Source organism: Entelurus aequoreus, linkage group LG17 (assembly GCF_033978785.1).
Source record: "Entelurus aequoreus isolate RoL-2023_Sb linkage group LG17, RoL_Eaeq_v1.1, whole genome shotgun sequence".
Lineage (NCBI taxonomy): Eukaryota > Metazoa > Chordata > Actinopteri > Syngnathiformes > Syngnathidae > Entelurus > Entelurus aequoreus.
In genome coordinates, this window is record NC_084747.1 from 15,489,307 (window position 1) to 15,516,208 (window position 26,902).

General features: G+C 39.8%; 1 protein-coding gene across 2 annotated transcripts in view; it reads left to right on the forward strand.

Annotated features, from left to right (window-relative positions):
- LOC133632512 (gastrula zinc finger protein XlCGF17.1-like) overlaps nt 1-20,221 on the forward strand; it is a 30,910-nt gene extending 10,689 nt beyond the window's left edge. Inside the window, exons 2-3 of one of the 2 annotated variants that reach the window (XM_062024976.1) lie at nt 3,012-3,323; nt 19,083-20,221. In XM_062024976.1, coding sequence (XP_061880960.1) covers nt 3,012-3,323; nt 19,083-20,038 — 1,268 coding nt within the window. In that variant the 3' untranslated portion in view covers nt 20,039-20,221. Of the gene's footprint in view, nt 1-3,011; nt 3,324-8,794; nt 9,124-19,082 lie in introns of those variants that run through there. The other variant, XM_062024977.1, reaches the window with a different exon arrangement.
- Nucleotides 20,222-26,902: the final 6,681 nt, after the last annotated feature.

The following is a 26,902-nucleotide window of genomic DNA, read 5'->3' on the forward strand; positions in this document are numbered from 1 at the left end:
CGACAAAGTCTAGAAAGCCTTTCTCCCCTATTGTTACGTTCCCAATTCCAAATGGGCCTAGCCTTTTCTCTTCCCTGTCTTGTCCCACTCCCACTTTTTCCGTTGTAATAATAATAAGCGTGTATGTTGTTTTATCATCTACTAAAGCTTGGTCAATATCTTTGTAGAAAGTCTGTAGAGTTTCGTCGTCATGGCTTGTGGTTGGTGGATATACTTGGATTAAACTCAGTGTTTGTTTCTTGATCGAACTATAATTAAAAGAATCATGACAACAGGAAGTGAACTCGCGTGACGTCACATAAACTGGAAGTGAAGCACCCAAAACATTTTTTTCTTTATCCTAAAAAAACACCACTTAAAACTTTACAAATTAAAATGGAAGAAGATAACCTTATTTCAACGCTCAAATGAAAATATGACTTTTAAGAAGCCAAACAATATGTAATGTTCCGAATCAGAAGTACTTTATTAATCCCCGAGGGAAAATTAAGATTTTCAGCACAATCCCATTCAAGATCAGACAAACATTACAGGGAGACAGAAATAGCATCGCTCACGGGTCTGCCAACTCCCGACGCCCCTTACAAAAAAAAGGTGAGAAGCAGGTAAACGCTGGGGAGGGGGTGGGGGAAGGGTTAAAAAATATTCAGTCAAAGGCTAGACTCCAGGGATGGGGTCCAGACTGAGGCCAAGGAAAAATCCTCATTAGATTAGATCAGTTTATTTCAAAGAAGACAATGCAATTTTAATAAAACACCATGATTACACATGGTTAAAAAAGCCAGAATTAGCCAAAAGGCTAGTTTTCATCTGTAGTCCCATAGCCATGATGTAAAAAAGGCAGTAAAATCACAATTTAAAAGAAAAAGAAAAAAAAACACAAAATACATATAGCCATAGCACACATAAACATGTTACAACCCCCGATTCCATATGAGTTGGGAAATTGTGTTAGATGTAAATATAAACGGAATACAATGATTTGCAAATCATTTTCAACCCATATTCAGTTGAATATGCTACAAAGACAACATATTTGATGTTCAAACTGATAAACATTTTTTTGTTGCAAATAATCATTAACTTTAGAATTTGATGGCAGCAACATGTGACAAAGAAGTTGGGAAAGGTGGCAATAAATACTGATAAAGTTGAGGAATGCTCATCAAACACTTATTTGGAACATCTCACAGGTGAACAGGCAAATTGGGAACAGGTGGGTGCCATGATTGGGTATAAAAGTAGATTCCATGAAATGCTCAGTCATTCACAGACAAGGATGGGGCGAGGGTCACCACTTTGTCAACAAATGCGTGAGCAAATTGTTGAACAGTTTAAGAAAAACCTTTCTCAACAAGCTATTGCAAGGAATTTAGGGATTTCACCATCTACGCTCCGTAATATCATCAAAGGGTTCAGAGAATCTGGAGAAATCACTGCACGTAAACAGCTAATCCCGTGACCTTCAATCCCTCAGGCTGTAGTGCATCAACAAGCGACATCAGTGTGTAAAGGATATCACCACATGGGCTCAGGAACACTTCAGAAACCCACTGTCAGTAACTACAGTTGGTCGCTACATCTGTAAGTGCAAGTTAAAACTCTCCTATGCAAGGCGAAAACCGTTTATCAACAACACCCAGAAACGCTGTCGGCTTCGCTGGGCCTGAGCTCATCTAATATGGACTGATACAAAGTGGAAAAGTTTTTCTGTGGTCTGACGAGTCGACATTTCAAATTGTTTTTGGAAACTGTGGACATCGTGTCCTCTGGACCAAAGAGGAAAAGAACCATCCGGATTGTTCTAGGCGCAAAGTTGAAAAGCCAGCATGTGTGATGGTATGGGGGTGTATTAGTGCCCAAGACATGGGTAACTTACACATCTGTGAAGGCGCCATTAATGCTGAAAGGTACATACAGGTTTTGGAGCAACATATGTTGCCATCCAAGCAACGTTACCATGGACGCCCCTGCTTATTGCAGCAAGACAATGCCAAGCCACGTGTTACATCAACGTGGCTTCATAATAAAAGAGTGCGGGTACTAGACTGGCCTGCCTGTAGTCCAGACATGTCTCCCATTGAAAATGTGTGGCACATTATGAAGCTTAAAGTACCACAACGGAGAACCCCGGACTGTTGAACAACTTAAGCTGTACATCAAGCAAGAATGGGAAAGAATTCCACCTGAGAAGCTTCAAAAATGTGTCTCCTCAGTTCCCAAACGTTTACTGAGTGTTGTTAAAAGGAAAAGCCATGTAACACAGTGGTGAACATGCCCTTTCCCAACTACTTTGGCACATGTTGCAGCCATGAAATTCTAAGTTAATTATTATTTGCAAAAAAAAAAAAAAGTTTATGAGTTTGAACATCAAATATGTTGTCTTTGTAGTGCATGCAATTGAATATGGGTTGAAAAGGATTTGCAAATCATTGTATTCCGTTTATATTTACATCTAACACAATTTCCCAACTCGTATGGAAACGGGGTTTGTACATAGAATCAACAAAACTTGCAATAAAAATATTGTGTTTTTATTTCCATCTATCCATCCATCCATGTTCTACCGCTTGTCCCTTTTGGGTCGCAGGGAGTGCTGCAGACTATGGCAGCTGTTTCAGTGTGTGTAAAAGTACTTTCTGAGCACATTTTACAATACCATGATAATAATGATAACCCTAATAATTTTGGTCATAATAATTATGATCTGAAATGTTCATTACGTTACATTTCTAATATATTGTAAAAAAAAAATCACGATATATCGCCATATTGATTTTTTCCCTAGTTTGTAGTATCCTAATGTCCATTGAAACAGATTTTATATTTTCTGAGTCCAAGCCAAGTCATGTCAACATTGATCCATCATTCTGGCAAGGCACTAAATGGATGGCCATGAAACACTACACACACATACAGTACATAGAAGAAAGTGTGTAGCGAGTTCAAGGAGAAACATCTCATGGATCATGTCTGAGTTAAAGTATGTTTGTGTTGTTTGTGTCCTGCAGACGTCCAGCAGCTGATTGGTCATCCAGAAGAATTTCCTCCTCAGTCAGGCAGGAGCTCCACTTTGAAGCAGGAGACTCCACAACCACCCCGCATTGAAAAGGAAGAGGAGGAACTCTGGATCACTCAGGAGGGAGAGTGTCTTCTAGGACCACAGGAAGCTGATCTCACCAAGTTGCCACTGACTGTTGTCTCTGTGAAGACTGATGATGATGAAGAGAAACCACAACCAAACACCCTCTTAGCTCCACTATCAGATAGTGAGGCTGAAGACGAGGTTGAAGTAACTTTGAGCAGCGATACAGACTGTGAAGGTGATATGAGGACTCACACTGACATCAAACACTCTGAATGCTCTAAAAAGAAGAGAGATAAAAAACCTTTGAGCTGCTCGGTTTGCGCTAAAAGTTTTAATAAAAAGTACAATTTCACTCAACACATGAGAACACACACAGGAGAAAAACCGTATAAGTGTTCAGTTTGTGGTAAAAGCTTTGTTTCCAGATCAGGTTTGACTAAACACATAATGAAACACTCTGGACAAAAAACATTTATTTGTTCAGAATGTGGTAAAAGCTTCCTTCATAAGAGCATTTTGATTCAACACATGAGTACACACACCACGGATAAACCATTTAAGTGTTCAGTTTGTGGCAAATGCTTTTCTCTGAAATGCAGTTTGACTCGACACAAAAGAACCCACACAAGAGGAAAAAAATGTTTTTGCTCAGCTTGTGGTAAACGTTTTCCTCACAGGAGCAATTTGAGTGAACACATGAGAACGCACACCGCAGAAAGACCATTTAAATGTTCAGTTTGTGGTAAAAAATTTCCTCATAACAGCAATTTGATTAAACACATGAGAACACACACAGGGGAAAAACCATTTAAATGTTCAGTTTGTGGTAAATGCTTCTCTCAAAAATGCAGTTTAACTCGACACATAAGTACCCATAAAGGAGGTAAAACATTTTTTTGTTAAACTTGTGGTAAAAGATTCCATTGTAATGCAGACGCTGTAACACATATGACAACACAAACAGGAGAATAATCAATCAGCTGTTTAAAATGTGGCTCATATGCAGGGGCGGGCCGTGCGTTTCTCACCTAGGCCTCCTTTGTTCGACTTCACCTCTCAAAATACTGTGATTTATGTCACCACATGGACACGGCTGGAGATACCATACAGAAACCCACTTGCACACTACAGGGCATTGAACCCCTCAACAGTTAAGTTAAAGTTAAAGTACCCATGATTGTCATACACACTACCAAAGACTATAAAAATGGGACCCATTACCTCCCTGCTTGGCACTCAGCATCAAGGGTTGAATTAGGGGGTTAAATCACCAAAAATGATTCCCGGGCGCGGCCACAGCTGCTGCTCACTGCTCCCCTCGCCTCCCAAGGGGTGATCAAGGGTGATGGAGTACAAAACAGTCTATTTTTCGGCACATTTAACATTCAATAAACCCGTTTCAGCAATTAAAACCTACTTTAAACGTATGTGGTAATGTCAAAATTTAAATAATTGTTTAAAACAAATGAAACATTAAAAAAATTAAGAAATAAAATATTTGAACTCACAATTTGTCGCACCCATTTGACGCCACATAAGCTAGTGGTACCGCTTGTAGTCGTTTGATTCGCGTGAAAGTGGCGGGCAAACCATTTCACCGCCGGGATAGCTTCCGGTGTCGGCCGACCTCGCCTCACAAGATGTAGTTTCTCTTAAGAATCCTTCTTGAAAATTGCTTGGCAAATATATATCTGCACCCCTAATCAACATTTTGCTCTCCTTCTTGTTTTCTATGGCTCCGGTGCCACTTCCTGTTTTCGCAACTTGTGATCGGATACTCACTTGGGACTCCCAAGTGAGTATCCAATCCCAGGACGCGTAAATGTCACGTTCAACGTAAGGCCAGCAAGAAGGCCTTACTGACAACAATTTGTGATCTGATTGGCTATCGCAATTGTCTATCAACTGTATGTGCCCGTTCACTTACAGTGCATAGACGCCCGCATTGTTGATTCTGAAGGCTGATTTGGTACAGCATGGCAACATAACCTAGCTGAATTCTGATTGGATAAAAACTCTAACCTAAACACAACAGCACTGGAAAGAGCACAATATGACATGAAGAGAATATGAATTACTTTTATCTTTAATTATGATCAGAGAAGGCCTTGCTGGCCCTGACGGCCCGCCACTGAATTGTACTCTTCTTCAGTGATGCTTTCACCACCGTCAATGTGATTGATAGTGTACCTAGGAAGGAAAATAGCAATTTTATCCAAAGCATAATATGCGACCACATTTACGAACACTTCGACAAACATCAAATTTTATGTGATAACAAGTACGGACTCTGTGAGAGGCGATCTTCAATTGACATGTTTTCTTACGTCCCCCAGTGGTGGAACAATAATCTCGACACGCAACAAGAAATTTGAGTTCTTGTCTTAGATATAAAGACACTTTCGTTAAAAAAATATTGTTTTCCCTTTTATGGTGGACTTTATTAGGAAGTCTGAAATAACTTTTACCAAAATCCATATTGGAACATTTCCACAGGCGACATTTTCACTCTGCTTTAATTTGACTTCTTGCTAGGAATACGCTTGTTTGTCCACAATATACCCGAGTCCTCAAATTTAAACCAAGTTTCTCTTAAAAAACAAAACAAGATCATTATAAAACAGACATATAATATACTTTTGGGAGGAAATAATTAAATATTGTTTTGGCTTCTGAAGAGCCATATTTGTGTTAGCGTGTCTGAATATGTTTAAATTCTTCCATTTTAAGGAATTATTTGGGTTTTTATGACGTGACGTGGGTTCACTTCCTGTTGTATGAAGACACGTCAGTGTACAGATTTTAATATTTAATTTTGCTGTATAGTAGTTGTGTCTTAATATCTGGATTTATTGCCTGAATAGTTGTGATAGTCTGAATATATTTGTCTAATGAACACATTTTGTTTTATAATCATATTGTTGCCATTTTGTAAGACGTATTGTTGTTTATATCACTTATGGAAATAAAGATTACATTTTAAAAAGGTTCATATTTACCACTCTGTTCTAAGGCTGTTGTTATGTTTGGGGGGGGTAGACGGCACAGACCATAAGGGGGCGTAGTATAGTTCTATGATTTATTATGTATATATATATATATATATATATATATATATATATATATATATATATATATATATATATATATATATATATATATATATATATATATATATATATATATATATATATATATATACATATATATATATATATATATATATATACATATATATATATATATATATATATATATATATATATATATATATATGTACATAATATTAATAAACTCGAGAATGGAGTGTGGCAAAAATCCAAGAGTGTGTAGGTGTGTGACTATGTGTAGGAATGAACTGCGGAGTGTTACCAGAGTGTTGAGCGAGAGGCAAGTCTTAAGGGGCAGGGCAGGCTTAAAGATCAGTGGCGCTGTTGCCGTTATCTCATAATGAGCAGTACCATAGGGGTTAGTTTTCCTGAAAACTTCATTTTAGCACCAATGATATGGCACAAAATTCAGTACCATGGGAACAATAGAATATGGAATGAGACTTTATTGACATTGCAGATACAAAGCACACAAAATTACTTGGACTCGACTAAAAGGTTTCACCAGGCACTCCGTGTCAGGTTCAAACACTGATGACATCTATTAAACAAGACAAGAAGCAAGGAATTAAACCGAGACAGAATCCAATTTGGCTCAATTGAGGAGAGACGTCTGGGCTGTGCTCTTGTACAGTCTCCATCACGCTCTGGCGAAAGATTGTACGCCTCCTCTTTTATTTGGACTTTCCCTGATTACATGGCAACAGCTGTTTCAAAGGGAGGGGGGTCGTAAACAGCCATCGCCTTTGGTTACAGAACATTTCAAAGAAGAGGTGCCTGGAACTTGGGCAGATCCTGCTTTCTCTCCGCTTTGTAGTTCTCGGGTCAAAACAATATCTTTCTGTTGATGACAATACATGAAAGAAACAGAACACCTTCATGTTGCTTCCCATCCTACACAGTGGAGTTTTACAAGCCTTCCTTCTTGGTAGGTTCAAAGACAGCTTTTGTCTTCTCGCCGGGAACTCATTGAAACACAAAGTTTTGTGATAACTTAGATACAATTAGTCTAACACTCCGCTTCTCCCAAAAGTCCATTGTCCGTCAGGACAGGCAGGTTCATTTGAACCCGAGCTTCTCGCCGATAAGATCTTGTCAATTTCGTTGAAAGGGCAGCTGATCCATTCCATTGTTTAGATTTTAGAGAGCAGTGCAAAAAGAGGCTCCAACAAGGTTAAGGAGGGATTAGGGTGAGGGGAGGAAAAGTGTCCGCCTTCGATGAGAGCTAGAGAGATGTCCTATAGATATACATCATCAATTCAATAGAATTGGATATAAATTGCACACGTTAATAGGAATATATTGCAATAGAATAAATATTTAAAAAATAGAATGTAAAAACAATGATCGGGAGTTTATGAGGAATTGTATTTATTTTTTTGTCCTGTCTAGCTACCGGCAAATCATATTGTTGATGTAGACGCCCATATTTGCTGTACACATTTATTTTACAAAAGATACATGTGGGATACTTCTGCCTTATTTGTATTTGACTTTATTAAAACCTCTAAAGGCTTAGTGGCCACATGCGTGGACAGCACCTTTTAGCTCTTATTTCCAATATTGTGTACACCACTGAATTGGGGTCTTATGGCCGCTTATGTGGACACTTATACTGCCATCTGGTGGTGTCAGAAGAGTATAACATACCATGGAATTTGGGGGAAAAAAGTAAAAATAAAAATTAGCATGTCACTACATATCAAGTACACATATGTGTACTTATGGACTAAAAGTACATCATGTCAAAAGATGATTTTTAGTTTTTATTCTAATTAGGGTCCAATAAATAGCAAAGAGAAATAAAAAAAAAGCATGTAAACAAACAGCTTTGATTGATTGATTGAAACTTGTATTAGTAGATTGCACAGTACAGTACATATTCCGTACAATTGACCACTAAATGGTAACACCCCAATAAGTTTTTCAACTTGTTTAAGTCCTTGGGCCTTAAGAGGTTAAATGGATTTGTATTATTATTTGGCGCAGCCGGAGCAGGAGGGGATGGAAATAGAAAAAAAGTAATACAGAGGGGGGAAATTGCGGGGAAAAGAGTGGCATAAGGCAGAGAGACAAAAACAACAACAAACACAACAACAACAGATAACAATTACCATGAATTGATTAACGTGGACCCCGACTTAAACAAGTTGAAAAACTTATTGGGGTGTTACCATTTAGTGGTCAATTGTACAGAATATGTACTGTACTGTGCAATCTACTAATAAAAGTTTCAATCAATCAATCAAAACAACCACAACAACAACATCAGCAAATATGATAGTAAAAGTGACAGCAAAGAAGCAGTTAATGAAGTAAATATTAACAAAGAAATGACAATGAACATTATTACACTAAAAATGGAGCAATACTAATACCAACAGAAATAGCACTATTGATAATGAATCCATCCATCCATTTCCTACCGCTTGTCCCTTTTTGTAATTATTGTTATTATTCATTGATAATGAATAATAACAACAATTACCTCTATTATCAACACTACAATTGTTTCAAATGCAACAATACATGTATGTAATGATAACTTGAAATAGAGAAGAAAGCAGATAAATGGAGGGGAAGAAAGAGAAGGCATGCGCATGCGCAGTCTGATCGAGCAGCGGCAAAAGCGAAAAGACCCAAGATGGCGGACTGAGTGGCTTTTCCCGAGAAGATTCACATTTACGATCTGTAGAGATTGAAATATAGCATCACAATTGGTCTATTCCAAAGCCCATTAAGCATAATTTCAGTTTGGAGCGATGGAGTGTTAGCTGAAGTGAAGATTGAAGACGTGATAGAAGATGGACGACTACTGCTATGCTAAGATGGCGACGTCCGCTAAAAGAGAACATGAAAGAGAATCAGCGCCACCAACTTCCAGCAAATCACCAACGGAGATAAAGACACAATCTGCAGATGAAGGTGAGTGACTTGACGTTTCCAACGACGTCATTGTGGAGGCGATCGTAAAGCCCCGAGAACGCGTGTTGGTGAGAAATTAGCCGACGAGGATGTAAAGAAAGAGCCGCCATGATTGCTAGCTTGAAGAAGGCAGTGGAGTTCACATCAGAGGAGATGAAAGAATGCAAAAGTCCAATCACTGCCAAATCCAGGATGGACCAGAGTGAAAGGACGTTTTACGCAAAGCTTACAAAAAGTTGAAAAAAGCAGCTTACTGCCGAGATGTGACCATCCATCCATCCAACCATCTTCCTCCGCTTATCCGAGGTCAGGTCGCGGGGGCAGCAGCCTAAGCAGGGAAGCCCAGACTTCCCTCTCCCCAGCCACTTCGTCCAGCTCCTCCCGAGGCGTTCCCAGGCCAGCCGGGAGACATAGTCTTCGCAACGTGTCCTGGGTCTTCCCCGTGGCCTCCTACCGGTCGGACGTGCCTGAAACACCTCCCTAGGGAGGCGTTCGGGTGGCATCCTGACCAGATGCCCGAACCACCTCATTTGGTTCCTCTCCATGTGGAGGAGCAGCGGCTTTACTTTGAGTTCCTCCCGGATGGCAGAGCTTCACACCCTATCTCTAAGGGAGAGACCCGCCACCCGGCGGAGGAAACTCATTTCGGCCGCTTGTACCCGTGATCTTGTTCTTTCGGTCATAACCCAAAGCTCATGACCATAGGTGAGGATGGGAACGTAGATCGACCGGTAAATTGAGAGCTTTGCCTTCCGGCTCAGCTCCTTCTTCACCACAACGGATCGATACAGCGTCCGCATTACTGAAGACGCCGCACCGATCCGCCTGTCGATCTCACGATCCACTCTTCCCTCACTCGTGAACAAGACTCCGAGGTACTTGAACTCCTCCACTTGGGGCAGGGTCTCCTCCCCAACCCGGAGATGGCACTCCACCCTTTTCCGGGCAAGAACCATGGACTCGGACTTGGAGGTGCTGATTCTCATCCCAGTCGCTTCACACTCGGTTGCGAACCGATCCAGTGAGAGCTGAAGATCCTGGCCAGATGAAGCCATCAGGACCACATCATCTGCAAAAAGCAGAGACCTAATCCTGCAGCCAGAGATGTGACAGAGGAACTGATTTCCAACTTGGATACTGGACTGAGCTCTTTAATGCCAGATGTGTGTAACGTAGGCCTTTGATGCCATGTGGGTGTCAAAATAAAAGCATACACTCCGGGTTGGGGAGGAGACCCTGCCCCAAGTGGAGGAGTTCAAGTACCTCAATCAATCAATCAATCAATGTTTATTTATATAGCCCTAAATCACAAGTGTCTCAAAGGGCTGTACAAGCCACAACGACATCCTCGGTACAGAGCCCACATACCTCGGAGTCTTGTTCACGAGTGAGGGAAGAGTGGATCGTGAGATCGACAGGCGGATCGGTGCGGCGTCTTCAGTAATGCGGACGCTAGAGATGCGCGGTTTGCGGACACAACCGCGGATAATCCACGGGTCGGGCTGATGCATGACGAAAAAAATAGATTTTAAATAGATTCGGGCGGGTGGCGGTTGAACCAATTCAGAAAAAAAAATACATAGTTAAATGTTGTTACCCACATACGAAAAAGGAGCAGCACTCTTTGAAACAGGCAATTATTCATCAGGCACTGCTGCAGCTGTCACGCCAAATTTCTTCCCCCCTACAAAAGCATCCCCCCCCCCCCATTTACTTCCGGGGCGGCGTCCAATAAAGTCACAAAGTTGCCGGGGGTCCTTAACCCGCACGCGACTGTCCTGTTTCGCGCCTGTACAAAAAAAAACAATAATCGATTTCTTCAGATTCCAGCAGCTGTCAAAGATGAAGTATCCTACCAGCGACGGGCAGTCAAAGCCGAAGTGCTATCAATCGCTGTCAATGACGTAAGAGAAAACATGACCACGGAAGTAAATGGGGGGGGGGGGGTTGTAGGGGGGAGAATTTTGGCGTGACACAGCACAACACAACAGGAGAAGAAGAAAAAAATAAAAAGATAGCAACGCCGGCAGCAAACGTGGTACACGACAAACTAAAAAAGGGAATACTAAAGACTGGGGAAAAAAATAACAATAATAGTCAACACTTTCTTAATGGAAATGACAATAATATTATAATAATGATAAATAATATTATCACGCATTAATATCTCTTAGCCTCTAATGCGTGGCCAAGAGATATTAATACGTGGCACGCATTGAATGTCTCTGCTGCATTGGATCAGTCTCCTTTCTTTAACAGGAATGCCTTACATCGTCTATATTAGATATATAACAACGGGCGGGTGGCGGGGGGTTGTGGTTTTGATAAAATGTTAGTTCGGGTGGATGGTGGGTGGATGACGACTTTTGTGATGCGGTGGCGGATGAAATAATTGCCTATCCGCGCATCTCTAGCGGACGCTGTATCGATCCGTTGTGGTGAAGAAGAAGCTGAGCCGGAAGGCAAAGCTCTCAATTTACCGCTCGATCTACGTTCCCATCCTCACCTATGGTCATGAGCTTTGGGTTATGACCGAAAGGACAAGATCACGGGTACAAGCGGCCGAAATGAGTTTCCTCCGCCGGGTGGCGGGGCTCTCCCTTAGAGATAGGGTGAGAAGCTCTGCCATCCGGGAGGAGCTCAAAGTAAAGCCACTGCTCCTCCACATGGAGAGGAGCCAGATGAGGTGGTTCGGGCATCGGCTCAGGATGCCACCCTAGGGAGGTGTTTCGGGCACGTCAGACCGGTAGGAGGCCACGGGGAAGACTCAGGACATGTTGGGAAGACTATGTCTCCCGGCTGGCCTGGGAACGCCTCGGGATCCCCCGGGAGGAGCTGGACGAAGTGGCTGGGGAGAGGGAAGTCTAGGCTTCCCTGCTTAGGCTGCTGCCCCCGCAACCCGACCTCAGATAACATTTGATTGGGAAGTTCTCCACAAGTGTCACAGATCATAAAGTCAAAGAAAGTAACGGGCGCCTTGCGTGTTGATGCCGTCGGGTTGCTTTCATATGTTTTGGGTGCTTCCGTTGGCATCCGGGAACACTCAGGAGTGAAACACCGCGAGACTGTGCGCTACGAAATGTGAAAACACAAATGTCAGCAGCCTTGCTAAGTTTTGGCTAGAAAACGTGTTCTAAACATCTTTGCGTTTTGAGGTACTTGTGTGTTTAAGTTAAAAGTTAAAGTACCAATGATGGTCTCACACACAAACTAGCTGTGGTGAAATGATTCTCTGCATTTGACCCATCCCCTTGTTCACCCCCCTGGGAGGTGAGGGGAGCAGTGAGTAGCAGCGGTGGCCGTGCCGGGGAATCACATGTTCATATGGATAGTGTAGTGTAGTGTAGGATTGGTCAATATTGTGTCGGGATTTGGTTTTGAAATAACACATACGTGTTTCCTGTGTGCACACCAACGGGAGAACTCCAGGGTTTCGGGGAACGAGCGGGTGGGTGCTTAAAAGAACGGCGAGGTGTGCAGGCGGGTTCCGAGGGTATAACGTGTGCCTGTTGGCGCCCCGTGTGTCACTCTGTGGAAGGGCACCGATGTGCCAATGCATTTATTTTTCTTCCTATTTTCCAGAGCTACTGTTGATACGCTGAACTAATGTTATGTTATTACATGTAATCAAAAGTTTCATGTTATAATTCAACAAAAAAACTGTGAATGCAATATTTCATCAATGACTTCACTAAGTGACTCACTACTCAACAAAGTATTTGAGTTTTTACAATTGCAATATTTGCTATCAAATATATATCTCATGTATTTATGAAGGGCCTTATGAAGATGTTTTAAAACCAAACCAAACAGTGAATTAATCAAATGAACTGTGGATGTTGTACATTTTGGAATGGCTTGTATTGTTATGGTAAATATTAGAGATTTCCGATAAATGCTTCAAAATGTAATATCGGAAATTATCGGCATGGTTTTTTTATTATCGGTATCGTTTTTTGTTTGTTTGTTTTTTTGTTAATTTTTTTTTAATTTTTTTAAATCAACATAAAAAACACAAGATACACTTACAATTAGTGCACCAACCCAAAAAACCTCCCTCCCCGATTCACACTCATTCACACAAAAGGGTTGTTTCTTTCTGTTATTAATATTCTGGTTCCTACATTATATATCAATATATATCAATACAGTCTGCAAGGGATACAGTCCGTAAGCACACATGATTGTGCGTGCTGCTGGTCCACTAATAGTACTAACTTTTAACAGTTCATTTTACTCATTTTCATTAATTACCAGTTTCTGTGTAACTGTTTTTATATTGTTTTACTTTCTTTTTTTATTCAAGAAAATGTTTTTAATTTATTTATCTTATTTTATTTTAGAATTTTTTTTAAAACGGACCTTATCTTCACCATACCTGGTTGTCCAAATTAGGCATACTAATGTGTTAATTCCACGACTGTATATATCGGTATCGGTTGATATTGGTATTGGTAATTAAGAGTTGGACAATATCGGAATATCGGATATCTGCAAAAAAAAGCCATTATCGGACATCCCTAGTAAATATATTTTCTCAACAAAAACAATCAACTATTAATGACGTGGTACAGTCATGAAAGAAAGGCCTGGCTTTCAGTTTATAGCGTCTTAATAGCTAGAAATCATTGGTAAGTTTTCTTGCATTTTTACAGAATTTTAATGTAGCAAATGCCTTCCGAAGCATCTTAAAAATGGTAAAATCTCTTTGAATACATAACCTCCCAAAAGGTTCCCCTTGATTGTAGTTTAACTGTTTCTTATTACAAATGCACGGTTTTTAAAAGTTTCAAGTTATAAACGCTGACTTAGTGAAAGGAAAATAAATATACCTACAAGCTGTGCTCTTGTCGCAAAAAGTGATCAACCTATAATTAAAGGAATATTTTTTTTATTTTTTATAAACCTTTATTTATAAATGGCAACATTTACAAACAATTGAGAAATAATAATAATCAAAATAAGTACAAAAACAGTATCAGCCCTTTGAGACTTTTGTGATTTAGGGCTATATAAATAAACATTGATTGATTGATTGATTGAAAACAGCGCCAGGGGGTTGTAAACTCAATAAAGTAACAAAAATAGAATGCAAAAAAAAAAAAAAAACATATATATATATATATATATATATATATATATATATATATATATATATATATATATATATATATATATATATATATACATATACATATATATATATATATATATATATATATATATATATATATATATATATATATATATATATATATATATATATATATATACATATACATATATATATATATATATATATACATATATATATATACATATATATATACATATATATACATATACATATATATATATATATATACATATATATATATATATATATACAGTATATGTATATATATATATATATATATATATATATATATATATATATATATATATATATATATATATATATAAAACAAAGTGCAAAGCCAACGGCTCACACAAGTTCAGTAAATAATTTACATTTGGAACACAGCATCATCGTTTTCACAGCTTTTTGGTTGTTAGAGGTAGAGAGTGTTTTAACGTAGAGTTCTATAATTAAAGGAATAATGACAACAGGAAGTGAACTTGCGTGATGTCACAGAAAAACAGGACGTGACGCGGCCAAAACACCATTTTTTTTCATTATCATGAAAAAAAAACCACTTAAAACCTTACAAATTAAAACGGAAGAAGATAACCTAATTAAAAGCTCAAATGAAAATACTACCACTCTTAAGAAGCCAGAACAATATTTAGAGGGGAACTGCACTTTTTTGGAATTTTGCCTATCGCTCACAATCATTATGAAAGACATATTTTTTGTTTGTTTATTCGGATTTTAAAAATGAGAAAAAAACACTTGGAGGATGCGGCTAATGGGAGTCACCGTTGTAGCCTTCAAAGCCCTGGAAAACAACTTGAAAACCCTCCATCAACGTTTTATATACACACTGCAAGTATATATATATATATATATATATATATATATATATATATATATATATATATATATATATATATATATATATATATAGGGTTAGGGTTAGTCGATCACTACCTGTTCCACGGATATCACGTCACAGGAGCCAGGCGTGCCGTTTTAACAGAGTTTTATTTTTCCATGCATATTCAAGCACAATCTTTCATGTAGCTTTTCTCTCCAGTCTCTCTCAACTCTCCTTCCTTCGCTGGCCGCTCACTGTTAAAGACAACAGATGATTAAATTAACGCGTACCACCTGTAAAATATAATCACCTGCCAGCTGTGTCTCGCCGTCCCGCACAAGGCTAGCCGATGGTGCTCCGCCCTCGACACCATTGCCAGAGGCGGTGACCTTTGCTCCTGTAGGCGCGCTATTCCTCCACAATATATATATATATATATATATATATATATATATATATATATATATATATATATATATATATATATATATATATATATATATATATATTATGTAGTTACAGACACGTTCCACTTCTGGCAACAAAAGTGTGTTCCTGCCTCCGGACACAAAATGTTTGTGTGTGTTCTAATCATGGTAGACTTGGTAACAAACAACGGAGACTACTATTTTTGGACAAATGTGGATTCACTACCTTATTTTTTTGAAGCCAAGGATACGAATGGAGAAATAACTGCTGCTTCTAGAAGCGAGCACGCGAAAGAGGGTGAAACGTTGGAGCAGACGGAAGCCGATAGAGCAGAGGTGGGGAAATATTTTGACTCGGGGGGGGGGGGGGCACATTGAGAGAGAAAAATGTGTCTGAGGGGCCAAGGTGTATGTGTGCATAACTTAAATATACACATTTAGCTGTAAAAACCGGCTGTACAGTATAGTGTTTGTGTCCCTTTTTTTCAAGAACACTAATACCAAAAGTCACAATGTCCGATTATAATAATACCGGGGATTTATATAGCGCTTTTCTAAGTACCCAAAGTCGCTTTACATGTTTTTCTGAACCCATCAATCATTCACACCTGGTGGTGGTAAGCTAGTTTCGTAGCCACAGCTGCCCTGGGATAGACTGACGGAAGCGTGGCTGCAATTTGCGCTTATGACATGTCCGTTATGACAGACCGCCTCAAAAAAACTGACTGGAATTTTACAGTTTTTTACTGAATGTGACACCCAAATTGTCCATGAAAATAAAGAAAGTGGAATTTACAATATTAACTATGAACAATAAAACACTGAATATTAACAACATATGATTGGCAACACTAAAGGCCTACTGAAAGCCACTACTACCGACCACGCAGTCTGATAGTTTATATATTAATGATGACATCTTAACATTGCAACACATGCCAATACGGCCGGGTTAACTTATTAACGTAATCGTCGCTTTCTCGGTCCGAATCGCTCTCGCTGCTGGTGTAAACAATGGGGAAATGTGAGGAGCCTTTCAACCTGTGACGTCACGCTACTTCCGGTACAGGCAAGGCTTTTTTTATCAGCGACCAAAAGTTGCGAACTTTATCGTCGATGTTCTCTACTAAATCCTTTCAGCAAAAATATGGCAATATCGCGAAATGATCAAGTATGACACATAGAATGGATCTGCTATCCCCGTTTAAATAAAAACATTTCATTTCAGTAGGCCTTTAACACGAAATTGGCCCTAGTGTGTGAATATGAGTGTGAATGTTGTCTGTCTATCTGTGTTGGCCCTGCGATGAGGTGGCGACTTGTCCAGGGTGTACCCCGCCTTCCGCCCGAATGCAGCTGAGATAGGCTCCAGCAACCCCCGCGACCCCAAAAAGGGACAAGCGGTAGAAAATGGATGGATGGATGGATGAACGTCGCTCCTGTTTTACTTCTCAGACCACAAGCTCCTTGATAGTGTGTCTTTTACAATCAAGCAAAACACAATAAATAAATAAAACGGCAACTTATGAATGCAAAGTGTAATAAACACCCACAATATGATATATTATCACGTAAAAATGTGCTTCCGCATCCGTTTCTGACACACGCGTTTCGGGCTGGCTGCTCTGAAAACAAACCCCGCCCACTCTGCTTTGTTCCTCGTCTGAGCTGCTGTGACGTAGATTACCGTAATACCTCAAAAGCGCATATTTCGACCATTGAAATATTTTCTATAGTTCAAGACTTGTGGTCATTTAACAACAGCACTGCACATCATAATGGCGGCGACAGTTTTGATGTTAAAGGTCTAAAAAAATTGATGTAGAACGTCCGGCGGGCCAGATTGAAAATCTCGACGGGCCGCATGTGGCCCGCGGGCCGTATTTCGCCCAGGCCTGCGATAGAGTGAGGTGAAATCGACTCGAAGCTGCAAATGTGGAATTTGGAGACGAGCTATTTCGACATAAATGGAATGCTTACCCAAATAAACCAGAAAAAAACGTCCCTACCCAGCTGGACGAAGGAGACAACTGTCCATCGAGTGAGTCACACTGGCTAGCTGTGTACAAACAAAACATGAACACTTTATAGATACTGTAATATGATTGTTCATGTTTTTCAGTGAGTACAGATTGGTGTCTTATCGCAGTGTTGTGCATTACAAACTCAAACACGTTTCGTGCTGACGTAGAAGCCAGCTTATCTTTTGCCGTAGCTAGCTTTTACGGCTAATACCGAAGCAATGTGTTACTACGCTAGAAAAATAGTTTCTCCGTGTTCGCTATTACAATAACAATGTCGCTACAGCTTGGTGTATATACAGATTACAGGTAAATGAAGTATTGGTGGTGGTTTTTGAATGCATTTCAAAGTGATTTAGTGGTAGAATTGAATGCTCCCATTAACTGCATTGCTTGCCACCTAGAACGAGTCAATTTTTACATGTTAGAATGCAAAAAAAACAACTTTTGCCTTCTTAACTCTAATTATTGTGAACAATTGGCAAAATTCCCCAAAAAGTGCAGTTCCTCTTTAATGTTTCTTCTGCCAGTGCACTGTCTATTTTTGTTTTTTATAAAACCTGCTATACATATTTCTGTCAGGTTCAAACACTGATGACACCTATTAAACGAGACAAGAAGCAAGGAATTAAACAGAGACAGCATTTAATTTGGCTCAATTTGAGGAGAAACGTCTGGGCTGTACTCTTGCACAGTCTCCAGCACGCTCTGGCGAAAGATTGTACGCTACCTCTTTTGTTTGGACTTTCCCTGATTACATGGCAACAGCTGTTTCTAAGGGAGGGGGTCGTAAACAGCCATCACCTTCGGTTACAGAACAGTTTGAAAGAAAAGGTCGTAAACAGTTCACAGAAAAGGTCGTAAAACAGGGCAAAGAAGAGGTCGCCTTGAGGGGAGTCAGGCCCTGCTTCCTCCCCGCTTTGTAGTTCTTGGGTCAAGACAATATATTTCTGTTGATTACAATACATCAAAGAAAGAGAACACCTTCATGTTGCTTCCCATCCTACACAGTGGAGTTTTACAAGCCTTCTGCTTGGTAGGATTAAAGACAACTTTTGTCTGCTCGCCGGGAACTCATTTCAACACAAAGTTTTGTGATAACTTAGATACAATTATTCTAACAATTTCAGTGTGTGTATAAGTACTTTCTGAGCACTTTATACAATACCGTGATATTGTTGATAACCGTAATAATTTTGGTCACAATAACCATGGTATTACATTTTCAATATGTTACATCCTTAATATATTATTATAAAAAGTATTGTGATATATTGCCATATGGATTTTTCCCCCGGTGTAATATCCTAATGTCCATTGAAACGGATGTTATATTTTCTGTGATTCGAGCGCCACTTGTCAGAGTCCAAGCCAAGTCATGTAAACATTGATCCATCATTCTGGCAAGGCACTAAATGAATGGCCATGAAACACTACACACACATACAGTACATAGAAGAAAGTGTGTAGCGAGTTCAAAGAGAAACATCTCATGGATCATGTCTGAGTTAAAGTGTGTTTGTGTCCTGCAGACGTCCAGCAGCTGATTGATCAGTCAGAAGAACTTCCTCCTCAGTCACCAGGAGGGAGCTCCACTTTGAAGCAGGCGACTCCACAACCACCCCACATTAAAAAGGAAGAGGGGGGACTCTGGATCACTCAGGAGGGAGAGTATCTTCTAGAACCACAGAAGGCTGATCTCACCAAGATGCCACTGACTGTTGTCTCTGTGAAGATTGAAGATGATGAAGAGAAACCACAAGCAGACAACTTCTTAGCTCCACTATCAGAAGACGAGGTTAAAGTAGCTTTGAGCAGTGAAACAGACTGTGAAGGTGATATGAGGACTCTCACTGACAACAATCACTCTGAATGCTCTACAAAGAACAATGATAAAAAACTGTTGAGATGCTCATTTTGCGCTAAAAACTTTAATAAAAAGTACAATTTGACTCAACACATGAGAACACACACGGGAGAAAAACCGTTTGATTGTTCAGTTTGCGGTAAAAGCTTTGTTTCCAGATCAGGTTTGACTAAACACATAATGAAACACACTGGAAGAAAACCATTTACCTGTTCAGTATGTGGTAAAAGCTTTCTTCATAAGAGCATTCTGATTCAACACACGAGTACACACACCATAGATAAACCATTTCATTGTTCAGTTTGTGGTAAAAGTTTTCCTCATGAAAGCAATTTGATTCAACACATTAGAACACACACTTCGGGTAAACAATTTAATTGTTCAGTTTGCAGTAAAACGTTTCCTCATAACAGCAATCTGATTAAACACATGAGAACACACACAGGAGAAAAACCATTTAATTGTTCATTGTGCGGTAAATGCTTTTCTCAGAAATGCAGTTTGACTCGACACACAAGGACCCACACAGAGGAAAAGCATTTTTTTTGTTCAGTGTGTGGTAAAACATTCCATCGTAATGCAGACGCAGCAAGACACATAAGAACACACACGGGAGAATAACCCACCAGCTGTTTAATATGTGGCTCATGTGTCACCAAAACCAGGACTTATGCTTCTTACACAAATATGTGAAGTCTTTGTACAAAGTTGGATTATCTGGTGCATAGTCTTATCTCCTCATGACCCCATGTCTTCTGTGTATATTTAACTTTTCTTGATAGTATAATAAAGTAGTGTACCCCAGTACTTGTCAAGCTCTTCCAGAACTCCCCGGACACAAAGACAGTTCCATCCTTCTGGAAATGTGTCAACGGGATTGATAGCCGTACCTCAGAAAGAAAAAAGGCAAGATCTGTTGGAACTATGGCTTGGATTCACATGACGTCATGCCTGGCTCTTTAACCTCTTAAGGCCCAAGCTGTTTGTTTACATGTTTTTTTTTATTTCTCTTTGCTATTTGGGCTTATTGGACCTTATTAGAAAAAAAACTAAAATTCATCTTTTGATATGCTGTACTTAGTCCATAAGTACACAACCATGTACTTCATGTTTAGCATACTTGCCAACCTTGAGACCTCCGATTCCGGGAGGTGGGGGGTTGGGTGGGACGTGGTCGGGGGTGGGGCGGGGGTTGTGGTTGGGGCCGGGGGGCGTGGTTAAGAGGGGAGGAGTATATTTACAGCTAGAATTCACCAACTCGAGTATTTCATGTATATTTCATATATATATATATATATATATATATATATATATATATATATATATATATATATATATATATATATATATATATATATATATATATATATATATGTATGTATAAGTATGAAATAATTGACTTTCAGTAGATTCTAGCTATATAGATATATATATATATATATATATATATATATATATATATATATATATATATATATATATATATATATATATATATATATATATATATATATATATATATATATATATATATATATATAGTGTTCTGGAGGCTATCCAGTAGATGGCAGTATTGTCCTGTTTAAGAGTGTCACAACATTGCTGTTTATGGCAGACGAACTGCTTTACGATAGACGAAAACGTGACTGCTGTTGTTGTGTGTTGTTACCGCGCTGGGAGGACGTTAATGAAACTGACTAACAATAAACCCACATAAGAAACCAAGAACTCGCCCTCAATCATTCTACAGTTATAACGTGATTGGGCAGGCACGCTGTTTATATCGTGGGAAAGCGGAAGTGAAAACAGACTGTCGCTGCTGTCCCCACTCAGGTCCGCATGGAGCTGGAGGGGGCGTGGCATCCAGCTCCGGCTGAATTCCATGAGATTTTTGGGAGAAAATTTCTTCCGGGAGGTTTTCGGGAGAGGCGCTGAATTCCGGGAGTCTCCCGGAAAATCCGAGAGGGTTGGCAAGTATGTGTTTAGTGACTTGCTAATTCTTATTTTTACACTTTCTTTTCCAAATTCCATTGTATGTTATACTCTTCTGACACCACCAGATGGCAGTATAAGTGTCCGCATGAGCGGCCATAAGACCCCAATTCAGTAGTGTACACAATTTTGGAAATAAGAGCTAAAAGGTGCTGTCCACGCATGTGGCCACTAAGCCTTTAGAGGCTAAATATGCATGGTGGTCAAGTCAGCGTATGTTCTCAATGGGTTCTAGTCGCTATTTAGCCTTTCTGGAAGAAAAAGGACTAATGCTTGCCTTGTTTTGGGCTGTTGGACCCGTTCAAATCGCGAAATGGATACAAGTTTTTTGTCAGAGTCCTTCGAGAAGTCATCAAAAAGGGCGGAAGTGTGAAAGATTTTATCAAACGACAGATGAGAAAAGTAGCACAGTTGAAGAGCGCACAAGTTTGCATTAATCACCTTGTTAAAGGTTGTGTTTGATATACATTTAACATTTATCTATCCAGCCACCTTCTTCCAATTATCGGAAGTCGGGTCGCGGGGTAATCAGCCTAAACAGAGAAGGCCAGACTTCCCTCTCCCCAGGTACTTCGTCCAGCGATTCCCAGAGTATCTCGTACCATTCCCAGACTAGCTGGGAGACATGGTCTCTCTACCGTGTCCTTGGTCTTCCCCGTGGTCTCCTACCTCTTGGACACCTGGGCATTCTGACCAGATTCTTGAACCACCTCATGTGGCTCCTCTCGATGTGGAGGAGCAGCAGCCTTACTCTGAACTCCTCCCGAATGACAGAGCTTCTCACCCTATCTGTAAGGGAGAGCCCCGCCACCCGGCGGAGGAAACTAATTTCGGCCGCTTGTACCCGTGATCTTGTCCTTTCAGTCATAACCCAAAGCTCATGACCAGAAGTGAGGATAGGGTCGTAGATCGATCGGTAAATTGAGAGCTTTGCCTTCCGGCTTAGCTCCTTTTTCACCACTGATCTGCCTGTTGATCTCATGATCCACTCTTCGCTCGCTCAAAAACGGAAGCCATCCAAACTGGTTCTCCTCAACAACTCTGCTCTTCCCACATAACCTCAGATTCATCTTTCAGCCACAAATGTCCCCCCTATCCCTCCATTACTAACCTTGGGGCCAAGTTTGACCCCCCCACCTCTCCTTCGACAACCATGTCACCCACCTCTGCAAAACCTCTTTCTGTCACGTCCATAACATCTCAAAACTCTGTTCCTTCCTCTTCCTTCCATTCCTTCCTTTGTCTCCTCCCGGTTGGGACGGAGCTTTTGAAGCAACCGCTTCAGTCTGTGTAACACATCTTCCTGACCACCTCAGGACCCCACAGACGGTGGATGCTTTTAAAAAAGGGTTTAAAACCTCCCTTTTTAAAAAGGCATGCAGCTAATTTTTAACATAGTTTTTTTACAGTCTTGTTTTAATGCTTTTATGATGTTTTTACTTTATAGCGAGGTGAATTATACCGTGTACCATTGTCTTATATGATTGTGAGCTAGCATGTGTTTGTGTTTGGTCACAGAACCCTTTAGAGGATTATTATACTAAGGAAATATGCCTTTAGATAGTTTCAAAAGTGCACACGTCCATCACAAGCTCTTCAGAGAGTGGTGGCTCTTGTTCCCAGGAAATTGGAATCCTACAGGAATGCAGGTTTGGATTTTAAGAGTGAAAATAAAAACATTAGCAACATCTCATAGGAAGCCCCCACAGGTAGGAGTAGAGGATAGAGGTTGGCGGTCACCCGACTCAAACTGATCAAAGGAATAATGCCCATCGAAAGATTGACAGGCCGGCTCCAAGGCTAGAGTTACAAAGAGTGGGGGTCTTCGAAAGGGGTATTTAGTCACGGTGGTCCGAGAGGACATCAGAAGAGTAATCAGGCCCATACTTATTCTCCTGGAAACTGCAGCTCCAGTCTGAGGCTTGCTGAAACAAATAAAGCTTTTTGTTCGACAATTCCTCGTTGGCGTCTTCTTGACTCATCACCCGTCACACAGTCACTCCTGTCCTGGGAGAGTGGCACGACCAACCGTACAAGAGTAGCACTTAGATATTTGTTGTTTAAATTATTGTTATAATCTCAAAGAAACGACCTTGCCAGGGAAAACAATGCAGATCAGAAAGTTTGTTTGAGCAAGAGGAAAACAATTCATTTCACTTAAGTCTATTTTTGGTCCTTAGTGTCTTCATACTTCTCCATGCCTTTTTTTCTAGATCATAAATCATGCGTCTCACCTGGACAGAAGGAGTCTGAGTCCGACAATTTGGCACCCTTTGACAGCCATTTAGCACCCCAAAATGGCAAGGACGACACAAAAAGAGCTTGGTCTCCCCCCCTGGACTCCCTTTTCTTCGCAAGGATTATGAGACTATATGAGAATATATGAACATCCTATCAGTCGGCATCCTAATGACAGCAGACTATGTACAGTAGGTGATGTTTTATTATGTTTGTTGGTTCCCATGAAGTCTGCAGTGAGTAATAATCAGTTGTGATGCTTTTTTTAAATTAATGTGCCGCCTTTGCTTAAAATGATCAAAATATGTAAATATTAAATGTTATTATAAATGTGCCTGTTACTACATTGCATATATATTTACATCATGTATATAAAACCTCAATGGAGATGTTTGGATTATTTTAAGGGCTTTATAGGTGGAATTGTGCGGCTCCGATAGGCTCTATTGTAAGCAAACTTTTGATCGCATGTATTTACTATTTAGAATGAAAAAAATAACATCCGTCATGATTGTGAGCGATGGGCAAAATTCCAAAAAAGTGTAGTTCCCCTTTAAAATGGTCAAACTAATCAGGAGTTTTACCGCCGTTATAATTGTTGTTTATTGTAAGACCCTAAAAACACACTTTAAACGTATTTTAGGAAAAATGGTAGAAATCATCAACATTGGAAATTGCACTAAAAAAATGTGTATACCGTGCAAAAGTTCCTTCATGTCAGCAATTCAACTTCAAATGTGAAACTAATATGTGACGTACACACACGACGTGCAAAGTGAGATATGTCAAGCCTGTATTGGTTATCATTTTGATGATTGCGGCTTACTTTTTTTTTTTTAAACCCACATTTTCTAAAATACACAGAATATTTGTATATAAACTGCAAGCCATAATCATCACATTTACATCAAAAGAGGGCTTGACATATCTTGCATGTTATGATCCTTTGTCATAATGTTAGTTTCACCTTGTAAATATATTTGCTGAAATAAACCAATATTTGCACAATATTAAAATATTAAAACCTTTGTCATATGTTAGTTTTACCTTGTAAATATATTTACTGAAATAAACCAATATTTGCACAATATTAAAATGGAGTTTTACCTGTACAAACAAGGATGTAAAAACTAGATGAGGCAATTCCTGAAGGAATTGTGTGTGAATGCTCCACTGCTGAAGTAGAACTTCAAAATGACTAATTGTTGAAGTACAGGCTGAATATTTTGAAGTTGGAACGGTTTGAATCGGATAAAAAATGTGGGAGTTGTGGGACTTTGAAAAATGTCCCATTCTTTTCAATGGGAATTTTATGGAAATGTGGGAGTTTCGGGAAAAGCGGGAATTTTTTTTGAAAACGCTAAATATTTTTGAGCATTGTGAACGAGTTGGTGTTGGAATTTTTCAAATCGGTTGAGAAATGATGAAGTAGTAACATTTTTAATTGAGAAATAGTAGTACGGAATTCCTGGAATGTCGGGAAAACTGGGAATTTTTCTAGTTAAAAAAAACCAACTATGTTTTTTGTCCTGATTAAGAGGAATGATTTGATGGTGGAACGGTTGAAGTGGGTTGAAAAATGTGGAAGGAGTAGTCGACAGAAAAAAGGGTGAAAAAGGGGTTTGAAAAAACAGGAATTCCTGGAATTTTTACCTAAGACTATAAAAATGGGACCCATTACCTCCCTGCTTGGCATTCAGCATCAAGGGTTGGAATTGGGGGTTAAATCACCAAAAATTATTCCCGGGCGCGGCCACCGCTGCTGCCCACTGCTCCCCTCACCTCCCAGGGGCCGAACAAGGAGCTGGGTCAAATGCAGAGGACAAATTTCACCACACCTAGTGTGTGTGTGACAATCATTGGTATTTTAACTTAACTTCTCTGCTGGCCTAACATAACCAGAAATCATGATCATAATTAAAGATCTAATTATTTTTTTATTCACTTTCCCTAAATATCTAAAAGTATTCATATTCTCTTCATGTCATATTATGCTCCTTCCAGTGCTGTTGTTTTTAGTTTGAGTTTGTATCCAATCAGAATTCAGCTAGCTTATGTTGCCATGCTGTACCAAATCTGCCCGAGGCCTTCAGAATCAAAAATGCGGGCGTCCGTGCACTGTAAGTGAACAGGGACATACAGTTGATAGACAATTGCCAATCAGATCACGAGTTGTTGTCAGTAAGCCTCACGTTGAACGTGACATTTACGCGTCCTGTGATTGGATACTCACCGGGACCGTTAGCGGATGAATTTGAGAACACATACAGTTGATAGACAGTTGCGATAGCCAATCAGATCACAAGTTGTTGACAGTAGCCTATCAAGGTAGCCTGATGTTAACGAGACTGTGATTGGATACTCACTTCTCATTCCAAAGTGAGTATCCAATCACAAGTTGCAATTTAGCAGGAAGCAGGAAGAGTAGCCAAACCGGGATAGCAGAGGAGAACAACAAAACGTTGATATATATTTGTAAGGCCATTTTCAAGAAGGATATTTAAAGAGAAACTACATCTTGTGAGACAATGAAACGGGGAAATGCTCGCCATTTCCACTCGAATCAGCCGGCGACGAGCGACATCACTGGCTTATACGGCGTCGAATGGGTTCTACAAATTGTGAGTTCAAATATTTTATTTTTTTCACTTTTAATATATTTTTGGCAATTTAAATTTTGACAGTACCACATAAGATATGTTTTAATTGCTGTTGCGTTTTAATTGGTTTTTAAATGTGTCATGATTGGGTCGCATCTTACTGCGAGGTTCGTTCCACCGGGATGCAGACGGACCACTCCGGACAGGACGTGCAGGTAGGAACATGATTTATTTGTCGAAATCAAACAAGTACCAAAAACGGAAAACAAGTCAGAGGAAAAAACATGCCGATCGCACTGGACGCTAAAGCTAACACTTAGCATAGACTAGGGATAAGGAATACTCACGTAACTGTGGCAAGAAGCAAACAATGAAGCCAGGCCGACTGACCGGCAAAGGCAGGATTAAATAGTCCCTCTGATTAGTGCTCGGGAAACAGGTGAGCGTCCCGAGCACCAATCAGAGACAACAATAAGCACCCATGGTAACTAAAAACAAACAAAGGTGCACAAAAACAGGAACTAAGGGAGTTCAAAACTAACAGAATATAACAACAAATGATCCGGACCACGGATCATGACAAAATGCGCCAGAAAGTAGCCCGTTTTGGACACTGTTGACGTGATTCAACGCTCAGTAGGGCGTAAATATGTTT